The sequence below is a fragment of the Pteropus alecto genome, unplaced genomic scaffold (genome assembly GCF_000325575.1).
Source record: "Pteropus alecto unplaced genomic scaffold, ASM32557v1 scaffold103, whole genome shotgun sequence".
In the NCBI taxonomy this organism is placed as follows: domain Eukaryota; kingdom Metazoa; phylum Chordata; class Mammalia; order Chiroptera; family Pteropodidae; genus Pteropus; species Pteropus alecto.
The window spans coordinates 14,175,346-14,199,892 of NW_006436288.1; the positions used below are offsets into that span (position 1 = coordinate 14,175,346).

Genomic DNA, 24,547 nt, shown 5'->3' on the forward strand with positions numbered 1-24,547 from the left:
AATCTCCTACGTGCTAGTTGAACCACTGCTTTTACTAACCTTCCCGCCCCATCCTATCCCTCCCCCTCCCCCACATATTCCCTGGATGTCCCTTATTGCAGAAAATTCTCACTTCTCATCCAAAACAGTCCTTTTCAGAAGTCTTAAGAAAGCCTAACGTTTGGTACAGGTGATCTACTACTGGGGGGTCCTTCCACCGGGTTGCTGGACGGATGTGGCCAGGAAAAGGAAGACAGTTTGATTCAGATCTCCCAAGATTGCTAGGAAAATTATCTAGGCCAAGGATATAATCTCCTAAAAGACAAATATCAGTTTATAGGGTCCACATTTTGGAATTATTATGAGAATGAAACAAGATAATCAACATGAAGGTCATAGTAGAGATTCTGGTACTTAATGTTAGTTGCTAATGTGCTAATGTTGATTTAGTGCCATAATCATTATCATGATCACAGGTATTACTTGAGTATTTATTGAGCACTTTCCATATGGCAAGTGCTGTATTAAGAAGTAGGGTGAAGCAGAGAACAAGACAGGCACTTTCTGCACCCTCAAAGAGTACTTGTCTATATTTAGCTTTTCTCTTCATTAGGTCATAGGAATCTCTTTGAGACTGCAGCCAGAGTTTTATGTTTTTTTTCTCCCAGGAATCTTAAATTAAAATACTATACAAATATTTTCATAGAAACATTGTAATATATTGGCAGTTTGATTCCATCGTACTATTATGGTTCTATATAATGTCAAGTAATAATAGAGGTTTTAAAGAAAATGAAAATGTGTAGTCAGTGGTGGAGTGTGCTGTAATAGATAGCATAATCCAGGAAAGCCTCTTTAAGGTGACATCTGAACAGAAACCTGAAAGATGGGAAGACGCAAAGCACACCAGTGTCTTGGGGAAGGTTGTCTTGGGCAGAGAGAGCAGCAGCTCAAAGGCCCTTTAATGCATACATTTGCTTATTGGGAGTTGGGGGACAGCAAGGAGACAGATATGGCAAGGGCACAATGAATGAGGAGAAATGGAATTTAATGAGGCCAGGGCTAGTAGAGTAGGCCACAGTCAGGATGCCAAATTTACCTTTAAGTGTGTGGAGAAGCCCTCACAGAATGTCATCTCTACAGCTGACTTGGAGAGACTAGATTGGAAGGGATCAGGGGTGGAAGCAGAGAAATAAGAGGCTGTGGCAGCATGTGTAATAAAGTTTTTGAGACTATACATTCTATTTTCCAAACAAAAATAACTTTTGGTTTCTAACATGTTTATAAATGAAGGGCTCATTATATTTGTTTTTAAAATGTTAGAGGAGTAAAAAAAAAAAAATCTTGGGAAAAGATGGTTTTATTAAATATAAATATTTCTCATATCTAAGTCTATGCTATCAGTATTGGTAAATAGCCTGAGGAAATGTTTCAGAGCATACAGGTAAAGCTCAGGCTTATCATCGTTATTAAAATGTTTAAGCGTGGTTAGCATTCCAAGAGACAGAGCTACAGGGAATATTCTTATCTATGTTTCTAAAAGGATCAGAGGGGAGAAAGAATGTCTTCACTAAATATCTCTTTTTAGCTGGTATAAACTTGTTTTTATTCTAGAACTTGTCCTGGTAAACGTTGTCATGCCTCCCTTGTGTTTTATCTTTTAGCACACTATCAAATTATGGTGATTTGAAGAAGGATTCCGCCATGAACATAAATGCTTCCAGGACCCCAGGAAGGCATGGACTGACAGCCACACTTCAGCCAAAACTCCTTCCCTTGCATCCACCACAGAAGCAGGAAAATGATCCGGATCCAACTCAGGGAGTACAGACTTGTGTGGCGAACGGTGTTACGGCAGCACAAAACCAGGAGGAACATGAGCAGGATAAAGCAGGCACCCATAGCCCAGGTACTCCTATTCAAACTTCTGAACCCTTGCTTGACACACACTTAGTGAATGGAGAAAGAGATGCAAGTACCACGGGCCCTGCCTCACCCACAATAAACGACTGTGATGGAAATGCTTCTGACAGTGGCTGCAGGACTCTAGGTGTAGGCCCAGTCCTCCTGGAAGATGGAAAGGCAGACACAGAAGCCAAGATACAAGAGAAGGAAAATGGAGACAGCCCTTTGGAACTGGAACAGCTGGACCAGCACCACGAGATGAAGGTAAAGCATGAGATGAGCTCATAAGTGGGAAGAACCACTACTGTTTTAAAATTCTACTTCATAGCACTGTGAAATGAATGAGTCAGATCACCCTCGCCGCCAGTTTAACAGTTTTCAAGTGTAGCTGCTAATGGGTGTTTTCCCTACTCTCTTAGGAGATATTTCACTTTTTCTTCTGTGTAGTTTCTATTGATCTATTGTGATTTCAAGAGTTAGAACAGTGGGAAGACTTCAATAGAGAAAACCACAGACATTGTTTTTATTTACACAGGAAGAAAATGTTCTTTGTTGCCCTAAGTTTTAGGGCTGCCTCCCCATTATCTGTAGGCTAAACAAGAAGAAATTGTATGATCTTTGTTGTCAGACATTTCTAATCTAGTAAAAGAAATAGACCTGGAACATTAACTTGTACTAGCAAATGTTTCTTGAAAGGACATTTAATGTGGAAGTACTAATATGGAAGTACTTACAAATTATTCAACAGATATCTATAACTTCTTCCAGGCTTCTAATTTTTTAAAAGAAATTCTTACTAATATGCAATTTAGAGTCTCTTTGAAAGTGATCTTAGTTCAGCAATTCATTTATAGAAGTAAAAGCAGTCCCAGAAAGTTGATGTGATTTTTCTAGAGTCACCATAACAGCCTAGATCCCCTGGGCCCTGACTAACAGGCCAGTGTTGTGTCCCCGATACAAGAAGTCACAAACATAATGCCTAAGTGTGAGAAATGTCAATGAATGTAACAGCCATGAGTAATATACTAGAGAGAGGTGAGACTGTGGCAAATGGGAAGTTCACATTCTTTCTAATGAGGGCAGTGTTTTGGTGAACCACCTGAATAGTGTTTCTGCCCGTGTGCTAACAGAGCTGATTTGCTGGTGAAATATAGTCATAATTTATTTGTGTCACAGTAGAAACTTTGATACAATTCCAGTGATAAAACCATTGCATTTGTATTCTTCATTCATGTCAGTATAGTGCTTTAGAAATATTGATAAATGTGGCTTTTATAAAGTACTTGGAATTTCTTGGATCAAAGGTGCAATATAAGCATCAACACCTGGAATAGATAGGTGTTTACATCTCTGAAGACAAGAAAAAAGCTTCCATTGCATGGTCTCTCTTACCAATTTTAAATAATAATCTATGTAGAAGAGTTGAGAATTGAAAGTTTGATAATTATAGGAAAATTTATAAGTGGCAAATCCAGCTCCTAAATCTATGTTAACTGACATTAATGTAGGCAGAAATTAAAAGGGATTGATACTGAAATATTAGAGTAAAAAAGTAATTGATTGATGTATTTAGAACTTTAAACTTTATGGTACATTTTCTACTGACCCTGAAAAGAATCCCAATTAGACAAAGAACCACGGGTCTATTTATTTATTTATTTACTTTTGAGGTTAGTAAATTAATTTTAAATGCTGACTTTCACAGGGAAAGTTTAAGGAAGTGGGTGGGAGAAAGTCATCTTGGTAATGTCTAAAATATTAAAGAAACAGGACATTGCAAAGTGATTCTCTTAACATCTTGATATAGTGATAAGTTTTAGTGTCTCCGTTTGAACTGTGGTGAACAGAAGAGAAAATTAGAACAAGAAATTAGAGACATAAATCTGTCCTTTTACCTTTGGGATGGTACCACCAGCAAGTGTTTATAAAACAGTAAGAGTCGTTCTTATTAAAGGAAATATTTTAGTCGGTGATGATGTCTGTGGTTTCTTGGTACTACTTTTTTTCCCCTGTCATATGTTATGTATATATTTTCAGAGATAAGTCTTATTGGTTTGGGAGAGACTTAATAGAGTTTTCCTATTAAAGTAGTGAAACATAGATTAGTACATCTGGCCTTTCTCCTAAATGGGAATTTAATTAGTGGATGGCACATGATATGTGTGGGGAAAAAAATTTTATTTTTCTCTGCAGAGCTGTTGATCCAAATACCACGTCTCCCATCTAAAAAGGAGTATTAGGATTTAATTTATCTGTGGTGACAGTGTGTTTTTCTTTGCTGCTCTGATGTTTATTGCATTGCCTTTCCTGGTTCTAAAGTGCAAATATAAATGTTAGTAGTGTTAAGATGGTAAATTTTATGTTATATACATTTTACCACAATTAAAAATAAAAAAGAAATCTTAAAAAATAAAGTTAATATACATACTGAACCAAACAATTGGAACCAGGAAATCTCGATGTTCCTTCTGGCTTGCCCACTAAGTAGCATTATGACCTTGAACAAGTCAATTAGATCCTTCGTGCCTTTAGTTAAAGGCTATGAACTGATTATGATCTTAAGGCCCTTGTCAGTGATAATATAATAATTCTATGCTGTTATATGTAGGCATATCCTTTGTTAGCATAGCCCTCTAGATTGTTAGCTGCTTCTCAAACTATCAAATGTGTTTAACTTCTGAGACGTAATGGAATATTTGAGTTTCACTATGCAGATAATTGAAAAAAAATTACTCCAATCTTTATATAACTTGATAAAGAAATTTACATCAAAATAGTCTTAAATAAATTTCATTTAAACCAGAATTAAATTTAATGGACATTTCCTAAATGCCCACCAAGAGTGGGAGTATTAGAGGTTGGGGATAAAGGTAAGAGTAGAATAGAACGATAGAGATGGTTCAGAAAAGTAGATACATATTTAAATATATCTTGAACAATCATTATTAATAATTGAGGACCGTCTCAGTCTGCGTAACTGTTTCACTGATTATCCAATGTATTTTGACCAAGAATCCCTTTTGATGGCGAATATCGTTATTTTTACCAGGTAAAGATAAAGAACACCTACCTCATTGAAATTATTGTCTCTGCCACACTTTAGCGATGCTACACTTTTCTAATGTTTAAACTTTTGGCAGCACTATTGATCTAAAACATAGCCAGAAACCTCAAAATAAGCAAGTATATTTTTTAAAACCTCAGAACCAAAGGAAAATGAACACTTTGCGATACCTTATCTCTCACTCACAAGGTATTACCACTATCTTTAAATTAAGGTTAATCATGTATTACACAGATTACAAGACTGAAATCTACTAAAGGGGAGATGTTGTTTTAAGGGAACATTAAAACCCATAGGTTCCAGGGAAGGTGGAGACAAAGGAGTATCTCCTTTGTGCGGATGCAGACATGCATGCTTGAAGACATTGGGAGAGGAAGGGTTGTAATAATATATAATTTCTGTTTGGCATGACAAATCAGGTTTTTATAAATATTATAAACTATATTAGGAGACTTGGGCAAATGGGTTGGTACATTTTAGAATGAATTTCATTAAAAATGGTCCCCTTTTCTCAGATTTGTAGGTTTTAGTGGATAAGCTTTAGTAGAAATGCACTAATGTGGAATACTGCATTCATAGATTCTGTCAGTTTTCATGAGACTTTTAATATCCGGTGTATATATTAATGGCTTATATTAGTAGATTTTTCTAAGATTTATTATTGTCCTCTATATTTCATACAGCAAGCCAAATGTAAATGTGTGTAGGTGTGAGCTTTTTAAGACTAAAGTTTAACAAATCTGTTATTGGCAACATAAGTTCAGAGTAGCAATGTATTAAAACTCTAATAATAGTTTTATCAAGTCAATAAGAAACAGATTTTTGTATCAGAGTAGTTTTATTATATAAAGTTAAAATATCCACTGGGGTAATTTATACCTGAAAAAATAAAATACCAAAATAGATTTAGGTATTTTCCTTAATATAAGTATATCCTCCCAAAGTCTTTGATTTCTTGCCATTTTCTTCTTTCTCCACACCCCCAGAATAGTACTGAAGTTTTACAAATAAATTAACCATGTAGAAGCAAGTTCTCCCTTTTTTTAATCCAAGCCCCTGGACAAAAACTCCTTTAAAATATAAATAGCCCTAAGATCTTTGGCTTTTACTTTCATACCAAAGACTTTTTCCTAAACTTATATCCCTAACCATGCTGTGTGAGCCACATTGTACTCAGTTCATCGCTTACAGAAAAGGGAGGGTTTAGTTGATCTTGTCCAGCTTTGACTTTGTGACCAGAGGTAATCTAGTACCAGGCCAGATTCTAGACTACATGATGGGTTATTCCTCTCTTTTATTTTTTACCTCTTCTCTTGCTTCATCTATATTTTTTTAGAGGAGGGGAGAATCATTATTGAATGTGGTGGCAGATGGCATGTCTCTCAGTGAAATCAAAGGCATATGGCAAGCTGCGTTCAGTAGTGCCAGGCCACCCTTTCAATATAGTCTATCTTGGTCTCTGTGGTACAGGGAGATGCTTATGCCTCACCCCTATGTGCTAGGATCCTCTCAGTGGTGTCTTGTTCTTGAATAAGTTGTTAGCTGTTCTTCTTGTAGGGGGAACAAAGTCAGGAACAATCTATGTCACCATGTTGATGATGTCACTCCCTAGAAACAGATTTCTTTTTAAGTTAATCTTTCATTTTACCAAAAATGAAAGAAATTGTATAATAAAGTGGCGGATAGATGAAGAAGGAGGTATCCACAAAATAGGAACTTACAGGAACATTCTTATAAAAAAAAAAAAAACTTCAATGTTTATTTCTTAGTTATTTCTGTTTTTTTTAACTACCATTTTATTTACTATATTATTATATAAGCTTTGAGGGTTTATAACTTTTGAACATATTCAAATAAAAATTAAGAACGTAATCATCTCCTAGGGAAAATAATGACAAAGAATCAAATCGGAAGTAAGCTGTGAATAGAAAACAAGTTCTATAATCCAAGTTCACTTACTTTTCCTCTTTTCTGTCAATTTTCCCTAAGTTGAATTATAATTCTTAAAATTATTGATTAATTTTAAATGCTATAATGTGTGATTATCATTATTTTACTGAGAGTTAAAACAATGTTTATCTTAGTTTATTATCCATTTCATATGATGGGCAAAAAGTTCTTTTTTTTAGTAAAGCTTTAAATTTCTTTGGGTTCACTTCTTGAATCATAGGAAAACTATTGAGGTCTTCTTAGATTTGAAGACAAATAGTAAATTACTCCTTAGATATTTCTTCTCTTGCCAAATCAGCTTTAATTCTAAGAAAGCTAAAGACAGCACAGCAAAGACATTATCCAGCTTGACTTATCAGCCTTTGTCGTTGCTGTTATTATAATGAAAGCTCCAACCAAAGTTGTAGGAGTCTTAAAACAATGTGTAAGATAATGGAAAAGTCGCCCCGTTAACTATATGGATAGTTCATAAAAATCTTGCAGATAGCTTTTCTTTATTCACTTAAAAATGAGTGGTAAACTCAGAAACTTTTTTATTTTGTGGTGTCTCCATTTAGTAAGTTGGAAAAGTATAAGAAAGAGAAATGAGAAAAACAAGAACTTCCAAGAACCTGTTCCTGAAAAAACCACCTCTTTGTTCAGTTTGAAATTTCAGTGTGCCAGGTTCACTAGAGTTGCTAGAAACAAATGAACAAGTCAGGCCCTGCCCGCAAAGTTTCAGTCTACCAAGGGGAGAGAAACTTAAGTAAATCGCCATAATGTGGTACATAATATACTTCAGAAACACCATGAGGAAACAATTGTGCCTGGAGGAGGGCTGGTTGAGGGGTAGGCTGCTGAGGGGCAGGCTGCTGAGAAGCAGTTGAAGTGGGCTTGAAGAAAGAGTAGAAGGTTGTTGGGTGGTCCAAAACAGATGAGAGTGGGGCGAAGTAGGGAACAGGAATGCATCTAGGCAGCGGGAAAGTGTGAGAAAAGAGTGGAAGCAAGAGGCAAGAGGGTAGATGCCATATTTAGGGGTATTTTTGGCCTCATAATAAGAGGCCGGAGGTCTAGAGAAATGAGTGTGAGTGTAGAAGGATAGGCGTAAAAAGAAGATGTAAGCTAAGGACAAATTGCAATGGATTTTACTGCCTATGTTATATTATTTTTTTTCCCCTGAAAGCAATGGAGAACTTTAAAAAAGATTTTTAGAAGTCTTAATAAAAATTAATAATTCTCTTAGAAAATCAGGGAAATGCAGCAAATCATAAAAAAATACAAAAATCACTCATAGTTTTACCACTCAGAAAGAGCTGCTTTGATATTTAACAGTCCAACTTATTTTTCTTTGCTAATTTTCTTTATAAAAACATATTCGATAGCCTAATGTATGGTCATTCTGCATCCTGTTTTGTTGGATTAAACGTAGGCATTTTCCCATGTTATTTCAAACTTTCCATAAGCCTGATACTATCTGGCCTCAGAGGCACTTAATTAAAGTGTGGAAGTGACATGATCATACATCTGTGGGTTTTAGAAAAATGAGTCAGATAAAAGGGAAAACAGATGGAGCCGAGTACATAATAAATTACTGCAGTAGTCCAGGTGTGCAAGGATGAGGTCCTGGCTGCAGCAGAGGGTTTTAGGACCAGAAAGAGGGATTTCCGAGGATGCTGTGACTAGATGTAGGAGTGAGTCATGTTCAGCTCCTAGCTTAGATGAAGTGGCAGATGGTGTGCCATTTATTGAACTACAAGGAAATAGAAGGAGCGACATATTTGGGGGCACAAAAATTAATTGGATTTAGACATACTGAATTTGTGAGAATTCTGAGATGTCCAGATGAAGATGTCTAAACCAAAAATAGGATTTTCTGGAGACATTATTGTTTACTGATTAAAGATAAAGGCTTTAAATTAAAGAGAAGAGTTCAAAGCCCAGCTTGGTCACTTACCTGCGAGGTGACTTTGGACATGGCACCCTTACATCACTTTCTAGGCCTCATTTTTCTAACATGTTAATGAAATAATTGAGGTGGCAGACAGGAAAGAAGGTAATTGTGTTTGGAATGAGAGGAGGGAGTAGAGTTGTTAATTAGGTTAGTTTTGTACGGCTACGTTTACGACACCTACAAGATACCCATTTGGAGATGTTACTTAAGCAAATGGAAATATGAATCTGGAGCTCAGGAAAGGAAATAAGACTATAAGAGGATGTACATGAGGGTGTGATTAATACTGCCACAATAAAATGTGTAGGAACAAATCAGTAGTTGCGAAACAGTCACGGGGATTTAGAATATAGCATAGGGCAGTGGTCCCCAACCTTTTTGGCACCAGGGACCGGTGCTCCTTTGAGAATCTAATGCCTGATGATCTGAGGTGGAGCCGAGGCGGTGATGCTAGCGCTGGGGAGCGGCTGCAAATACAGGTAAAGATTTGCTCGCTCATCTGCCACTCACCTCCTACTGGGGATTGGGGACCCCTGGCATAGGGTATATAGTCAATGTTATTGTAATGGTTGTGTGGTGTGCCAGATGGGTGCTAGAGTAATCGAGGGGAATCATTTCATAAATTACATGAATGTCTAGCCATTGTACTATATACCTGAAACTAATATAGAATAATAAAAATAAACAAAAATAAAATGTGTATGAACAGAAAGAAAGCCAAGGACTGAGCCCAAAAAGCACAAACATAATCAAAAGGAGAACACAGTGAATTATTTGAGAGGAAAAAGAAGAAGGGAGAGCAGTGTCGTGAGAACCAGTGGGCTTGAGAGCGGGGAGGACATGAGAGTGTTGGTAAGTTCCTGTGGACAGTTATCATTTAGAATATGGAACTAGGAGTTAACCTGGAGACCTAGGCCTTTACTGAGACATTACAGCTCACTAGCTAGTGAACCTGGGTAATCAAGTTAAATTGAGTGGATTTATATTGCATGTATACTATGTTCAAGACACTGCAGTGAGTACAAATTGGAAACTAACAGTTGAGAAGGAGGATCACGATAAATAAATGACTATTGCTTACACTACCATAAGGTACAGGGGAAAGGAGAGCTCAAAGATAAAGCTAAGGTTCCGGATTGTGGCTGAGACGGTGAATTCCTGTTGTGAGCACAAATGGAGAAGTCGGGCAGAGAGTGTGCAACTCAGTGAGGTATGAAGAGACCACAGTGCGGAGGTGACTTGGAGACTTAGTGCTGTACTTGTTGATTTGGGAAGTGCCCGTAGAGGCCAATGAGATGTCCTAAACTAGAGGTGGGGCTTGGAGCTTGAGGACAGTGGAGAAAGTTAGCTCTTGTGATAACTTGTGACTATGACACTGAGAGCCCAGGTCAAAGATAGTGGGATTAGCCTACAGTCTCTCTGGCATTGCTACATGGCCTGGAACTCAAGAAAGAGAAGAACCAAACCTATAATGGGAGTGAGCTGGGATCAGCAAGTGAGCATTGCCAAGAGAACGAGGGGCTAACAGAATCAAGGCTTCGACAATATTGCCATGAACCAGAAGCTTTGGGAAAGTCAGGAGCATGGAGGTCACGATACACATATAGATCAGTTTAGCATGGGTGTGAGAGAAATGGGAAGGTCAGATCTTGAAAATATAGCAGTTGTTGTACATGGATTACAAAAACATAAAGAAAACAATACACCATAACCTGGTAGTCAGGAAGACAGGTGCAAGAGCCAGACTCTCTGGGTTTGAATCTCAGCCCAGCCACACTAGCTGTGTGACTTTGAGCAGATCTCTTAAACATCTCTGTACCCAGTCTCCTCATCTGCAAAATACCTACCTCATAACATTGTTACAAGGCATAAATCATTTAATAGTTGTAAAAGACTTGGAACAGTGCCTTGAAACATAATATGAGCTGTGTATTTTCTAAATAAACATAAAATAAAATCCTAGTTCCTCATTTATAAGTCAAGATGAATAGACTTATGACCTGAGATGTCCCTTAATAGGTTCAAAATTCAACATATCCCACCTGGTGAATATTCCAGAACCTTCTATCATTTCCATTATAAACTGAGGTGTGCTCTCTTGTGCAATGCTCAAAGGTAAGTTTGTGTGCCTCTTTTTAATGTAGGTGTCCTGTATTTTGTTTGTCTCTTGCTTAAAAACCATAGGCTTTTACCACAAAGTACTTATTTGTATGTACAAGGTTTTAACTCCAGGGAATTGTCATCAGAAATATTTATAAACGATCTGATTTCTTTGATGTTCTGGCTAGACTTGGGATAGGTGAATTCAGTTATTGATTGTGTTTATTCAGTTCTTCTTGATTTCTGATTTTTAATTTCTGTAAAACCAAAGGACAGGTTAGTCTAATGTATAGTAAACTGAGTAGAAGAACAAAGATTTCTCTTTGCTGCCACTTACTTCCTGTCTGACCTTGTGCACATAATCAAATTGTCCTTGTCAGGTGCAAGCTCTCTTTCTCCCTCCTCCCCCAACTTATCGCAAAGGGATGTAATTAAAACTTTCAGATAAAAAGCTCTCCCTCACCTGCCCTCCTGTTTTGAATTGAGTAAATAGTGTAGAGGACATAAGATTGAGAAAATATTGGTGCTCGGTCAAGGGTAGGCTTGGACTTTGCTCCCAAGGCTCCCTGAAGGATCATGCCTGTGACTTTCTATTATAAAGCACTAGGAAAGGAATAATGTTTATGTGTCATAGTGAGTATTCTTTTTTTCTTATAATGTACACCTGGCGATAAATTTTTCACTGATTGCAAATCTCCGAGACCAGGTGACCTTACTTATAGCATTATTACATGATCTTAATCAAACACAAAATCTCTTTTATTCCCTTACCTTCTCATTTTCTTGCTCCCCAAATCTAGAGGAAGTTCTCTTAGTAAAAGGCTATAACAGCATGAACTTTGTTTTCACAGATCTGGATTTAAAACCTGGCTCAGTCACTTACTAGCTGTATGACTTAGGGCAGGTTACCCAGCCTCACAAAAACACAGCCACTTGCTTCATGGGGGTATTATGAGAATTATATTAGGTAATTCATGTGAAGCACTTAGAATAGTACCTAGGACACAGTAAGAAGTCAATAAATAGTGGAGTGTATCACTGTCTTTCACTTACGATAGCTTCACTTGATTTCCCTGCTCCATAGTATAATGAGAAAAGGTACTGGAATGTAGGTGTCTAACTCAAGTTAGAGATTTTAAGAAGCTTTTTGAAGTGATAGGCCAATTATGTGACGTTCAACTATCACTGTGATCTAATTTTAGATTATCACCTGGAGCCATATTAAAGACTTTGATGTCTGGAAATACATTAAAAATGCCAATCAATATTTTGATGCATATCGTGATTATGGTACAAAATCAAGTGTTTATTCCCTAAGTTGACTGACTGATCTTGTTATAAGGGAGCTCTGAGATACATGTATTTACACAAAGCCACATCTTTCTCCATGGAGCATTCATTCTGGTCCTATAAAATCCTGATAATTTATATACATATTGTTTTCAATATAACATCTCATAAATATATGGGAAAGGCTGTATGAACTTTTAGTAATTTTCATTCAGTGCTTTTAGAAAAAAAATCTTCCTGTTTAAAAAGAAATCACATGAGAACATGTACTGAAGAGTTATAAAGCATAATTGAAGTTATAAAGCATAATGCCAATGTCTGATTCATTTTAAAGTAATTGAAGATTTTGCCCTTAAAGCATCTTTCAGGAAACTGTAATTGTTCATTAGCGTTTACAAAATTCTTTCCAAAATATCTGTTCCCCCACTTGGTGGTTTTGAGGCATGTGGCAGGGCATGTGGCACTAAGATTTTGCAGAATGATTCACTGGCTCCATACAAGCATTTTCTGCCTATCCAGTTAATAAACTCTGTGAGATGCAGTCGGGGGCAGGGGGGGCGGTTGTCTCAGCTCCTGCCATGGAAGCGTCATGTCAAAAGGTCTGAAAAGAGCTGCAGGAGCTGGTGACATCTGCAAATAAGGAGGCAGAACTGACACTGCAGCACAGTCATGGGCCAGCAGGTACAGTGACAAATAAGTAGAGTGAACCTAACCCCAGTGAGAATGGAACAGGTCTCTACGAAAGGTTTACTGGGGATGTAAAGGGGGCACAGTAACAACCTAGGAAGTGCATTAAGCAGAGAGAAGAGAGAAGCAGAAAAGAATAAATTGGATAATCTATTATTGTAAGAGTGTATCTTACTTTTTTGATTCTGGTACTTTAGGTATACTCAACATATTTTTGTTTGAGGCAGAAAAACTCAGAAGCAGCTTTCAAGTGAAAAAAAATCCTTATATGGAGAGATACCGAAAGTAAGATGCTTTTTAAATACCATATTTATTATTATCCTGAAAAGTCAAGCCTGTGTATTAGCTTCCAATAGAAGCAAATAGGATTATTTATTAAATCAATATTGTGTAACTGTTATGGTTTTCCAAAGAATCACAAGAATAAATGACTTCTTAGTAAAGTGCTAACTATAAAATAATGGTTATATACTATTGAGTGGCAGATAGTATGAAACGGTGTACAACTTTACCTATTTAACTATTTAAAAAAAATCAGGCTAAAGCTTCAGTGTGTCAGCAATTTTAAAACTACTTTGTTATTTAAGCATAAGTCTGATAGAGTAGTGAGAGCCTTGTGCATGCGGAGGGATCATATATTTCTCCCTAAATGTACTGATAGATTAGTTTCAGTAACTAAACTAATTTTTAGTAACTAAATTAATTTTTTTAAAGTTGGAAGCCGTCATACTATTATATCAAAATGACAATTTTTTATACCTGATATTTATTACGAAAATGCTGAAGAGTCTAGGTAGAATTTTTGTTGGAAAAATAATGTGTAAATTAAAATTCATAGTAGGAGTCACATTCATTTTCAAAGTGGACAGTTGGTATTTTGCTAGTCCATTCACTTGTAGGCATTTAATACAGCTTTGTTTTTTTATTGCAAAGGAGGATTAGAGTGAGAGCCAACTACTTACTGAATAGTTACAAATCACATACCACAGATTAGAATCTAATTCAGTTACCTTCTAACTGTGACCTTGGCCTCTTCGTTTTGTTGTGTATATGTGCTGCCTGCAAGATAAAAATAATAATGATACCTGTTTTATAGAGTTGTTGTAAAGATTAGTCAATTTATGTAAAATACTCATATCAGTGTCTGGCACACCAGCAATCAGTGAATAGGTGTTAGTTGGTGATATTATTGTTATGATAAACCTAGAACAAGACTTCATGAGTCAGTGATTTTTCTGACCTCAACCACAAAATTCCTAGTAACTTTTCGCAAACCTATATGTGAGTGATTAAACTGTGTCAGCAAGCTTGCTTTTGCTTATCTTTGTGTTGGCTTTGGCAAGGTCAGGGACCTAATCTTAGAAAACCATCTGTGTGAAAGGAATATAGCTTTTGCTAATAACTGCTGGCATCCCCTTGGATTTTGCACAAAATGACCAGGATACCCACAATTTGCCATGTTCAGCTAAAGTATGATTTGCAGTCAGCAAAAGATTGTTTCTTATAAGCATCCTATCTGTGATCCCTAGGATGTGGAAGACCTCAGGGGTGACTTCATTGTGTAGCAATAATAGACAGTGTGACCTGTTGGTTAATGACTTCTCTCTGACTCATAAAAGATAGCCATGTCACAAGTTCTGCTAGATTGTTTTCTTTAAGGATATTTGTCAGAACTAGTGCAAATCAAAAAGATACATCACTGCTATTAGAATGAAACTGGGAGCTTGAAAAGAACAATTACTACTGATAATAACAACATGGATGTATCTCAGATCATTTTGATAAGTGAAAGAAGCAAGACTCAAAAGGCACATACTAAATAATTCCATTTATAATTTAGTTCATTTCTGTTTAAATACTCCTTGATGGCTGTAAGGAATTGGGTACCTGAGAAGCTTTAGAAAACTGTTTTTATCAAACAATTTGATAAGGTGTTTATTACTTTGGAAATATTATCCAAGCTTTATTTTCTAACATGTGAATATCTATTCTATTTTTAGGAGACAGATGAGCAAAAACTTCACAAAATAGCCAATGAACTTTTGCTTACAGAAAGAGCTTATGTCAACCGACTTGACCTCTTAGATCAGGTAGTATTTTCCCTTTCATAATTGTTTTATTTTTTGGTACTGTATATTTTAATTTAGTAATTAAACTTAGTAATTTAGTTTTAGTATAAGTGCTGCTGAAGCGAGCACATTAGTAATTTAGTTTTAGAAACTACACGAAAGGCCTGACCATTCTTGGCCAGTGAAAGGAAATTTCTAACATTGTCAGCTTTGTCAGTATAAGTGAATGCACTGGGTATAAAGGTTTTATACTTCATAAAGAACAGATTGAAGGACTCTCTGTACAAGTTACAAGAGCCTTTATCTTTATTTTCAATCCTAACCACTAATCCGTTTCTTGACCATTTATTGTGATTCCAGAAGCCATGCTAGCATTCGTTATACTTTAAGAGACTGGTGCTTCTAATGCTAACATGAATACATCACTGATCCTGTTTGACTCGTTTGCTCTTCAGCCCTGCGTGAGGGATCTGAATTACTGCATTCATGGAGCCAGAAGGAATTTTTAGAGTTCACTAGTTCAGCCTTGTATGAAACGTTTAATACATTGCCTGGCATAAAGTTGCACAGTCAATATTTATATTTGTTGAATATGTGAATCTACTTTATCACATCTTTTACTTACGTCATCGTAGAGCCTCGAGTATTATTTCAAATGTACATTTGCAAGGGAAGTTTTAATATGCATCAGAAGAATAACACTTGAAAACTAAGGCCTCTTAATCCTGTTTCAGTGATAAAAGAACCAGATATTTGGTAGATTGTCTGCTAATTTAGACTGCTCTTATTAGAAGAGAAAGTTGCCCACCAATTTATTTTGAGTTTGTGCTTTTGAAACAACTTTTCTCCTCATGGGGATCACAGAACTGAAACTTTTAGGTGTTCCTGTAGTGGAAATGTGTCTTTTCCTCTTACTGAATTGTGGTCCCTCCCGCCTTTCCCCCACCCCCCAGCCGTATTAGTTTGTTCAGCTATTGTTGCTTGCCTTTTAGGATTTTAGAGTCTAAATTAGTACAATATCTTATCTATTGGAGTCTCTAAGGACATAATTTTGTGTTCTTTTTGCCTCCCAAGAAAATGCAGTGGAGGTGAATTTAGAAAATTAACAACCACCTGGACAGGCCTCTTATGAAGGAACAGGCCTCTTTCTGCCTACACTTAACAGAATGGCCAGAGGTATAGTAGCCCCAGTGGAGTAGAGCCAAGACTGCAAATGTTTTTTATTGTCTTTAAGATACCTCTTATTACATATAGGAGATCTTTTTATCCTCATATCAGTGTTTTAAGTTACACGTTATTATTTTTTACTAAAAGACAAGAAAACATCTGAGAACTGAAATAGTCTTTTGTTCATCCATTGACCAAATATTTATTAAGCACTTTTTCTAGTGTGGAGACTAAATTATGATGTCCGCCTTCCCCAAGGAGTATACAGTTTTAAAAGGGAAAATAAAATTTATGCCAACAAATGACAATAAAGGAAATATGTAGTAAGTGCCAAAGAAGTCATTCAAAACATAAACAGGTGTGGAAAATACCACAATTATTATGTGTATATAAAGTTTTTTATATCTCCAGAAAGGGTAAACCCTGTTAACCTCAACTGGAAATTCTCTGGCATAGACAAGGTTAACATCTCACAGAAAGAGGCATATCCTAGATTAGAGTCAAAGTTTCCTAATTCTGGTTCCTTGTTCTTCTTAATCAAAGCACGTACTCACTCTTACATTTCAAAAATGATCGATTTCTTGAACCATGAATTTTTCCATTTATTCATCAAGTTATTAAGAACCCAGTATGTGCCCAGCACAGTGCTAGGTGGTTAACCAATAAATTCAATGTAATGTTTGCTTTGTTTTCTTATTCAGGTATTTTATTGCAAACTATTGGAAGAAGCAAATCGAGGGTCATTTCCAGCAGAGATGGTGAATAAAATCTTTTCTAATATTTCATCAATAAACGCCTTCCATAGTAAATTCCTATTGCCAGAACTGGAGAAACGAATGCAAGAATGGTAAGAGGAGTAGATAGCAAGTGATATGTCTTAAGGTGGTTATATTAAGTGCTGTGTTATTCAGCTTTTAAATTGAAATACTAATGCTGCACAGAACTGTAGCCAAACATTTGTGCTAAATTTTTATGTTAAAGACCACTAATAGAAGTCATGGTACATTTTCAGCTTTAGTTCAAAGGGACTGCATCTCTGCTCTCTCGTCTTTTGACTAGTGGAGATAAGATATTAGCGGTTATCTGGAGCTTCAAGAATTCCATAGCATCTCTTCTTACTATGTCATTCCTAAACTTCTTTAATTCCTAAACTTCTCTACTTTCCTTTATTCTCTACCAATCTCACAGCAAAGTGGATCTAACAAAGCACAGGGTGTGTGTAAAGAAGTGATTATGTCATTTGAATTCGCTCGTTCTGTAAGAAATCTTAATGACTTGTTTTTATATTTTGTACAGGGAAACTACCCCTAGAATTGGTGACATCCTTCAGAAATTGGCACCATTCCTTAAGATGTATGGAGAATACGTGAAGGGATTTGATAATGCAATGGAATTGGTTAAAAACATGACAGAGCGTATTCCCCAGTTCAAATCAGTAGTGGAAGAAATTCAGGTAATAGGACTCTTTTACAATTTTGTTGGTAAAAATTATACGGTCTTGTAGATCTAAAATTTAGATGAGAAATCTGAGACACCTATCCAAATTCCATTCTATTCTGAATTATGCAGAAATCATCTCTGCAAAGTTAAAGTATTCATTGAGCATATGCCATGTGCTGAGCAATACATTTTCCATTTGCTTTTGAGACCTGGAGAGTTTGGTTTTATCAGGCTCCACATAAGTTTAAAAGTGAATTCCCATTTAGTTCTGTGCCTCTTGCTTTCTTTCAGAGGTTGAGATGTTGGAATGACTATAAATGAATAAAATGAATGATTGCCTATTAACTCTGACATTTTGGAAACATAATTATTCTGGCTTTATTTATTTATTTGTTTATTTATTTTTTGGTCACTTTATATCCTGATTTTTTAAAAAAATTTTATCAAACCTGGGTAATACATTTTCATACCATAATAATTTCTATTTGATTCTCTAGTTAAAATTGTTAATAACTGTTCCTTGTTAACGGTTAAATATTGAAAAGGAACTTTTTAGATCACATAAGATTCTTGGTGTGGGGATACTATTGCTCCTTGACTGCGGCCTTTTTTGTTTCCTCATGCTCTATATTTGCCTTCGAGATCATACATTCAAGGTGCTTACCATGGAGATTGTTGCATATTTCACTACACGATGGTGATGGTGGTCATTATTGTTTTATCAAACCTTAAAATTCTATTCTTTCAATGTCTGTGTTCTCCATATCATGAGGAAATGATAGGGTTGTGAAAGGAGTGGTAGATTGAGAATCGACTAACCTAGTTTGGAATTCTAGTCTGCCACTTACAGTCGCTTGACCTTAGAAAACTCTCCTAACTTCTCTGAGCCATAGTTTCCTCATGTACAAACTTTGGGATCAGTAATATATACTGTATATCAGTATATACATACATACACAGACACGACAGGTTTGTTAGAGCAAATCAAATGAGATAGCTAAACTTGTAATGGTTTATTTCTTTAATAAACTGTAAATAATTAAGAAAAGCCATTAACCCCTGACTTCTAGGCTAATGTCAGGCCATTTTTACTTGTCCTGGCCTACAATAATAAAACCCAAACTAGTTTCCTCACATCTTCCTTACGCCATATTGTAGTAAGGTTTTAATAGATCTTGGATCTAATGATATCACTCCTCTGCGTGAAAACCTTCATTAGGTGAAACAAATCTAAACCCAGCTGGACATTCTTATTCCAGATTACCATTTCTTCCTCATCCCCTGTTTCCCTATAAATATACTAGCTACCAACAAAATTCAGTTGTTCCCTTTTACGGAATATGTTTCACATCCCACTGTCTTGGGCCTGTTCTTCAATGGCCCTCTTTCTGCACTTGCCTCCTAGTCTTCCTCACTTCTCTTCCCACCAAAGCCTGCCATCATCAAAGTTCATGTTAAATTCTCCTTTCTCTGTGAAGCTTTTAGTTTTTTTGTTTGCTTTAAATAGAAATACCATGTCTTAATACATCTTTCATATCCTGCAGTGCCTTGATCATGGTAGGAGTTCAATAAATATTTTAAAGAGATTCCTGCTTTGTTTCATGTGAAAAGAACACATTTTGAAAATAATCTTTTCCCTCTCATGTTAAGGACTTATTGAAAGTAAATATTATAGACTTGATTTTTTTTTTCCTAAGAAAAGGAGCTCTCCTTATAGAGTTTGGTTTCTAATGGAAAAGAATGCCATGACCTAATGCAAAATTAAACTTATTCTGACAGATAATGAAATGCTCAGATCTTGTCATTCTTCTTTGTAGAGTCTTTTTTTAAGTTCAAAGGAAATGACATTTATGGTAGCCTTATTATGAAATAGTTTCTGCTGAGAACAAAGTCATTTAATACGGTTGTGCTTAGTGAAGCTCATTAATTAGATGTTTCTTTTGAAAATTTCTGAGTATGATTTAATAATGTGACCTCACAAACCCTTACAGTGACTAATTGAAAAGATTACTAGCAATCGAATTTCTTGCTTAAAATTCTGCTTGATTTTTCTTTCTGTTCTTACACTGGATTTGGTGGTCCTCAAACTTTAACGGAAGAATCTGGGGTGTTTTTAAACACATATGCCCAGACCCTTGCCTCCAAGATTGTAGCTTCGTAGATTGGAATGGGGTTCAAAATTTCTATTTTTAATAGCACTCCAGATACATCTAATGTAGGTGATACGCAGACCACACTTTGTAGGGAATGGCTGAGCTTGATGAAAGTTTTGTATTACAGTGAGTTTTTAGTTCGTAGGCTAACCTAATTTTTATATCTTTCTTTACAAACCTTTCTTATTACAGAAACAGAAGATCTGTGGGAGCTTGACTTTGCAGCATCACATGCTAGAACCTGTTCAGCGGATTCCCCGATATGAGATGCTCCTTAAGGACTACCTAAGGAAACTGCCCCCTGATTCTCCAGACTGGAATGATGCTAAAAGTAAATGCTTCCCCCCCTCTTTTTCATTATGGGATAATTCAGTGGACAAGCTGCCTTGTGGTTCCAAAGTGAGATAGATCTTAGAGCAACTTTAGTAAAACATTGGTACCAGAAAATAACCTCACTGGAAATTGTTATCAACATCTCAGTTAGGCAAGCACTTTCGAGCCCAAATCACAGGTTTAGAGCAATGCAAATTACATTTCTCTTGCTGGTTTCATGTTAATCATTAATTCTGAAGTATAAAACTATAGTCTTAGAGATATCTGGAATAGGAATACACAATTACCTTCTCACAGGAAGAATACAATGATTCAGAATCACTAGTGCTGCTGGTTAATTAGATAGGTTGATGCACCCAAAGAAAGTTAAGATGGCATTTACTATGTAAAAATAACCTAAGCAAAGTTGGCTCTACCTGCTCAGAAGAGAAAATGGTGCTATTTAGTGTCAGTTAACATTTTCCCTGAGAAAACTTAATTTCTTTTCTGCTAGTTGTCTTTTATTTTTTCATTTGTTTATAATGAAAGCCTTTTTCTTTTTAAGGCTCAAGAGTATCAATAATTTCACTTTCTTATGTACTTTTAAAAAATTAATTAGCCGTGAAGGGAAGAATGAAAGTTAAGGAAAAAATGGGTTAGTATTCAACAAGTACTAACGATACTTAAAGCATTGCTAGTTTTCCTAATACTTTTTTGTCTTCCACTATAAGTGAAACTTGATAAGAGATGAGGAGCAGAAAACAGAATCTTTGCTCTTGGAGCCTGAGTCTTTTTTTGAGCACAGGCTCTGCTTTGATTCTGCACCACCCAAGTGAGTCAGTGACCACAGAAACTTTCCTTCCCCCCTTTCTCCTTCAGTTTAGAGCTTTCCCAACTTGCCTTCTTCCACTTTCCACTCATCCAGCCTGAGTGCTTGGTTTGAGTGGCAGGGCTAGTAGTTGGGTTAGAGATAGGACTCACCACTGCGACTCCTCAAACTGGTCTCCTGGGTAGCAGCCCCAGCCCACCTGGTTTTGTCTCCTTCTACCGTGAATCCTGTATGGAATGCACAGAATTGCCCAATCAGGATAGTTCTCCAAAATATAAATAAAAATTCAGTGTGTTCCACACTCAAAGTCTTTGATTCCCTCTCAGGTGCCAATGTCAAAAGTGACAAAGTTGGCAACATGGTAGCATATATTATTACTCTTTTTTGTTTTCCCATTGCTACTTACACTAAAATTCTAAGAAAATCACAGAAGTGCTTTTAGAGACCTACAAGTAGAGGAGAAGGCAACCCAAGTGCATTTTGTTTAGCAGTGGAACAAAGAAGACAGAAATGTCGGTCCAGAGGTGATAAAGTTGTTGTGGTAACAGAGTTAACCTGACCAGTATTCACAAGATACAAAAGAAAGGAAGAGAGCAGGACATGATTTCAGATTGAGAGCGTGCCCTGGAGTTGAGCTGGCAGGAGGCCTCAGCTTCCACAGCTCTGCACCAGCAGTCCTAGAGCTCCTACCTTGCCCACACCCAAGAGTTCCTATTCCCTTCTCTTACTACCACCTGCCCCAGCAACAGAACCCTCCATCAACGTTGGCATCAGAAGATTCTCTTTCATCCCACTGAGGCTAGAACTGTGAGTGTGTTTTCCCAAAGAAAGTTGGTTCTGCTTGGTGGTTAATTTGCTCATAAAACCACTAAAATACTACTGCTGAAATGTAGAAATTTGAGTAAGAAGACTTAAGTTCAGATGTGGCCCTTTTGTGTGACCTTAGCCAAGTCATATCACTCTCCATTTCTTTCAGCTGCCAAACAGAACTAATATACTTTCCATTCAAGGTTTTATAAGAATTAATTGACATAACATATATGAAAGCATCTGGCAAAGTGCCTTGTACCACACTGGTATACATGGTGTTTGTTGATTTTGAAGGTCCATTATGGATTAAATATACATGTAAGCCTCATCATTGTATGTGACTTTTTATGAGGAAATAGCCTTCAAATCTCAAGTAATCTGCTTACAGTGAACTTTTGAAAGTACCTAGTTTGTGAATGAAAATTGTCCCTGCTTTTATTGTGTATCTTTGGTCTCAGATTTTTTCTTTCTTTTCTTTTTCTAGATTTCTTCTTATTGTAGCGTGTAGTGTATGTTACTCAGTTATCTAGTAGTATACTAAGAACAATGTATGTTTCTTTTCTTTTTTCCCCATTTAGAATCACTTGAAATTATATCTACAGCGGCAAGCCATTCTAATAGTGCAATAAGAAAAATGGTAAGTGGTTTTCAGAGGCGAGAGGAGTCTTCTAGTTAGATAATTGTCGATAATGTAGCCTAATATTATCTACAGGTTTCCATCAAAATGAATTGATACAGTAAACAGAAAAGATTGTTTATAAAATGTTTAGTGTTATCCGTAATAATCTCTCTTCTCCTCTCTTCTCCCATGTTTTATTTTCCTCAGAACTGACATATTTTATACCAAAATTTATGCTTAGTTCCAATTACTTCTGAATTATTCATGCTTTAGCTAAGGTGGTTATATTATTAAAGCCACTAAGGTGAAACCTCCTTATATTTGATCTTGTTGTGTTTTGTTTTATTTTCCTAGGAGAATCTAAAGAAACTCTTAGAGATTTATGAAATGTTGGGAGAAGAAGAAGACATTGTAAATCCTTCAAATGAACTAATAAAAGAAGGACAGATCCTCAAACTAGCTGCTCGAAACACATCAGCACAAGAACGCTATCTTTTCTTAGTGAGTATTGTAGTGTGGGAAAATCACATAAAAGTAGTTCACAAATGTTATATACATCATGGAAGAGTCAAACACTTTGCTTGCTTGCTCATCAAAGCAGTTCTGTCTAACCCAATATAGGCACCACTGTCAGGATTCTACATAAGGGAATGTCCTTAGTGATTGAAACTTGTTCTTTCCAGGACATACCTTTTTTTGAAGTATTTTTCTATAACTTTTCTGTGTACTTACCATATATAATTTAGTTCAGCAACACATACTGAATACAACTTTCCATGATGATCAATAGCCATGAGTGTATATATGGGGTATGATATGCTTTTTGGAACCCTCCTATTTTTGTTTCAGATTTTCTTGTTCTTTTCATTCTTACAGGCTAAAGGATACGATTTCCTAGATATTTTGTCGGCATACTATTTCCTGACAGCAGTTCTCTTCCTAATCTTCTCTAATCACTAATTTTAATCTTTCTAGTGTGAAGAAATATATAAGCAGTGTTAGAAAACTTATGCCTAAAATATCTGTGAAAAGTGCATGAGTTTGCTACATAGTTCCTTTCACTTCAGTCGGTCTCTGTCCCTTTCTTCACTTTTTGGAAATCACAGTCAGTCTGGGGCTTATCTCAAATGTAAGAGCTCTTCTTGGGATATCCAAGCTACTTATTTTTAGTCACTGGTACTTCCAGCTCCTTTTTATATCTAATGATATGATGATAACCATAGTAATAGCTAACAGTAACAATAAGCTAACATTGAGTAATAGCGTAGTAAATGTTAGTTATTATTATGACTGTTATTTTAGGCAAAGAAACAGAGAGACATTGGTGAAGAGGCTGCCCAGTGACTGGCACATAATATAGTCTCAGCATAATACTGACATCTGACTTTTCTGCTGCAAGGTAGTCATCTTACCACCATAATATGAGTTGTCATTAAGGGCTTAGAGGTTTCTGTTGTCTGATTACAGCCTCCCTTGAAAGGCAAATTTGCAGGAACTGTCATGCACTATTAGAATGGCTTGCCGCTGTAGATATAATTTCAAGTGATTCTAAATGGGGAAAAAAGAAAAGAAAAGAAACATACATTGTTCTTAGTATACTACTAGATAACTGAGTAACATATGCTACATACTACAATAAGAAGAAATCTAAAAAAAGGAAAAAAAGAAAAAATCTGAGACCAAAGGTACACAATAAAAGCAGGGACAATTTTTTTAAAAAGAACATATGGTTACCATATGACCCAGCAGTTCCATTCCAAGTTTGTGCATAACTCAAGAAAATTGAAAACATATGTCTGTACAAAACTTGTTCATGAATGTTCCTAGCAAAATTATTCATAATAGCTGAAAAGTGGCAACAACCTAAATGTTCATCAGCTGATGAATGGGTAAACAAAGTGTGGTATATCCATGTAAAAGAATAGTATATGGCAATAAAAACTAATAAAATACTGTGTCAAAACATTGTGTCAAGTGAAAGAAGACAGTCACAAAAGGCCACACTGTATGATTCCATTTATATGTAATGTCCCAAATAGGAAAATACGTAGAGGTAGGATATAAGTAGTGGTTGCCTAGGGCTAGTAGGAAGGAAGAAATGAACACAGGCTTTCCATTCGGAGTCATGAAATGCTCTGGCATTAGATGGTAGTGAACATTGCACAATTTACCACTGTACTAAAAACCATGAATTCAACATTTTTTAAAAAGGTAAATTTTATGGCATATAAACTATATCTAAA

General features: G+C 36.2%; 1 protein-coding gene across 3 annotated transcripts in view; it reads left to right on the forward strand.

The window, feature by feature from the left end:
* FGD4 (FYVE, RhoGEF and PH domain containing 4) overlaps positions 1–24,547 on the forward strand; it is a 170,463-nt gene that overhangs the window by 126,884 nt on the left and 19,032 nt on the right. For 2 of the 3 annotated variants that reach the window (XM_025047420.1, XM_006912731.3), the window contains exons 4-10: positions 1,644–2,148; positions 14,906–14,995; positions 16,843–16,988; positions 17,438–17,594; positions 19,927–20,065; positions 22,264–22,322; positions 22,659–22,805. In XM_025047420.1, coding sequence (XP_024903188.1) covers positions 1,644–2,148; positions 14,906–14,995; positions 16,843–16,988; positions 17,438–17,594; positions 19,927–20,065; positions 22,264–22,322; positions 22,659–22,805 — 1,243 coding nt within the window. Of the gene's footprint in view, positions 1–1,643; positions 2,149–12,681; positions 12,900–14,905; positions 14,996–16,842; positions 16,989–17,437; positions 17,595–19,926; positions 20,066–22,263; positions 22,323–22,658; positions 22,806–24,547 lie in introns of those variants that run through there. The other variant, XM_025047421.1, reaches the window with a different exon arrangement.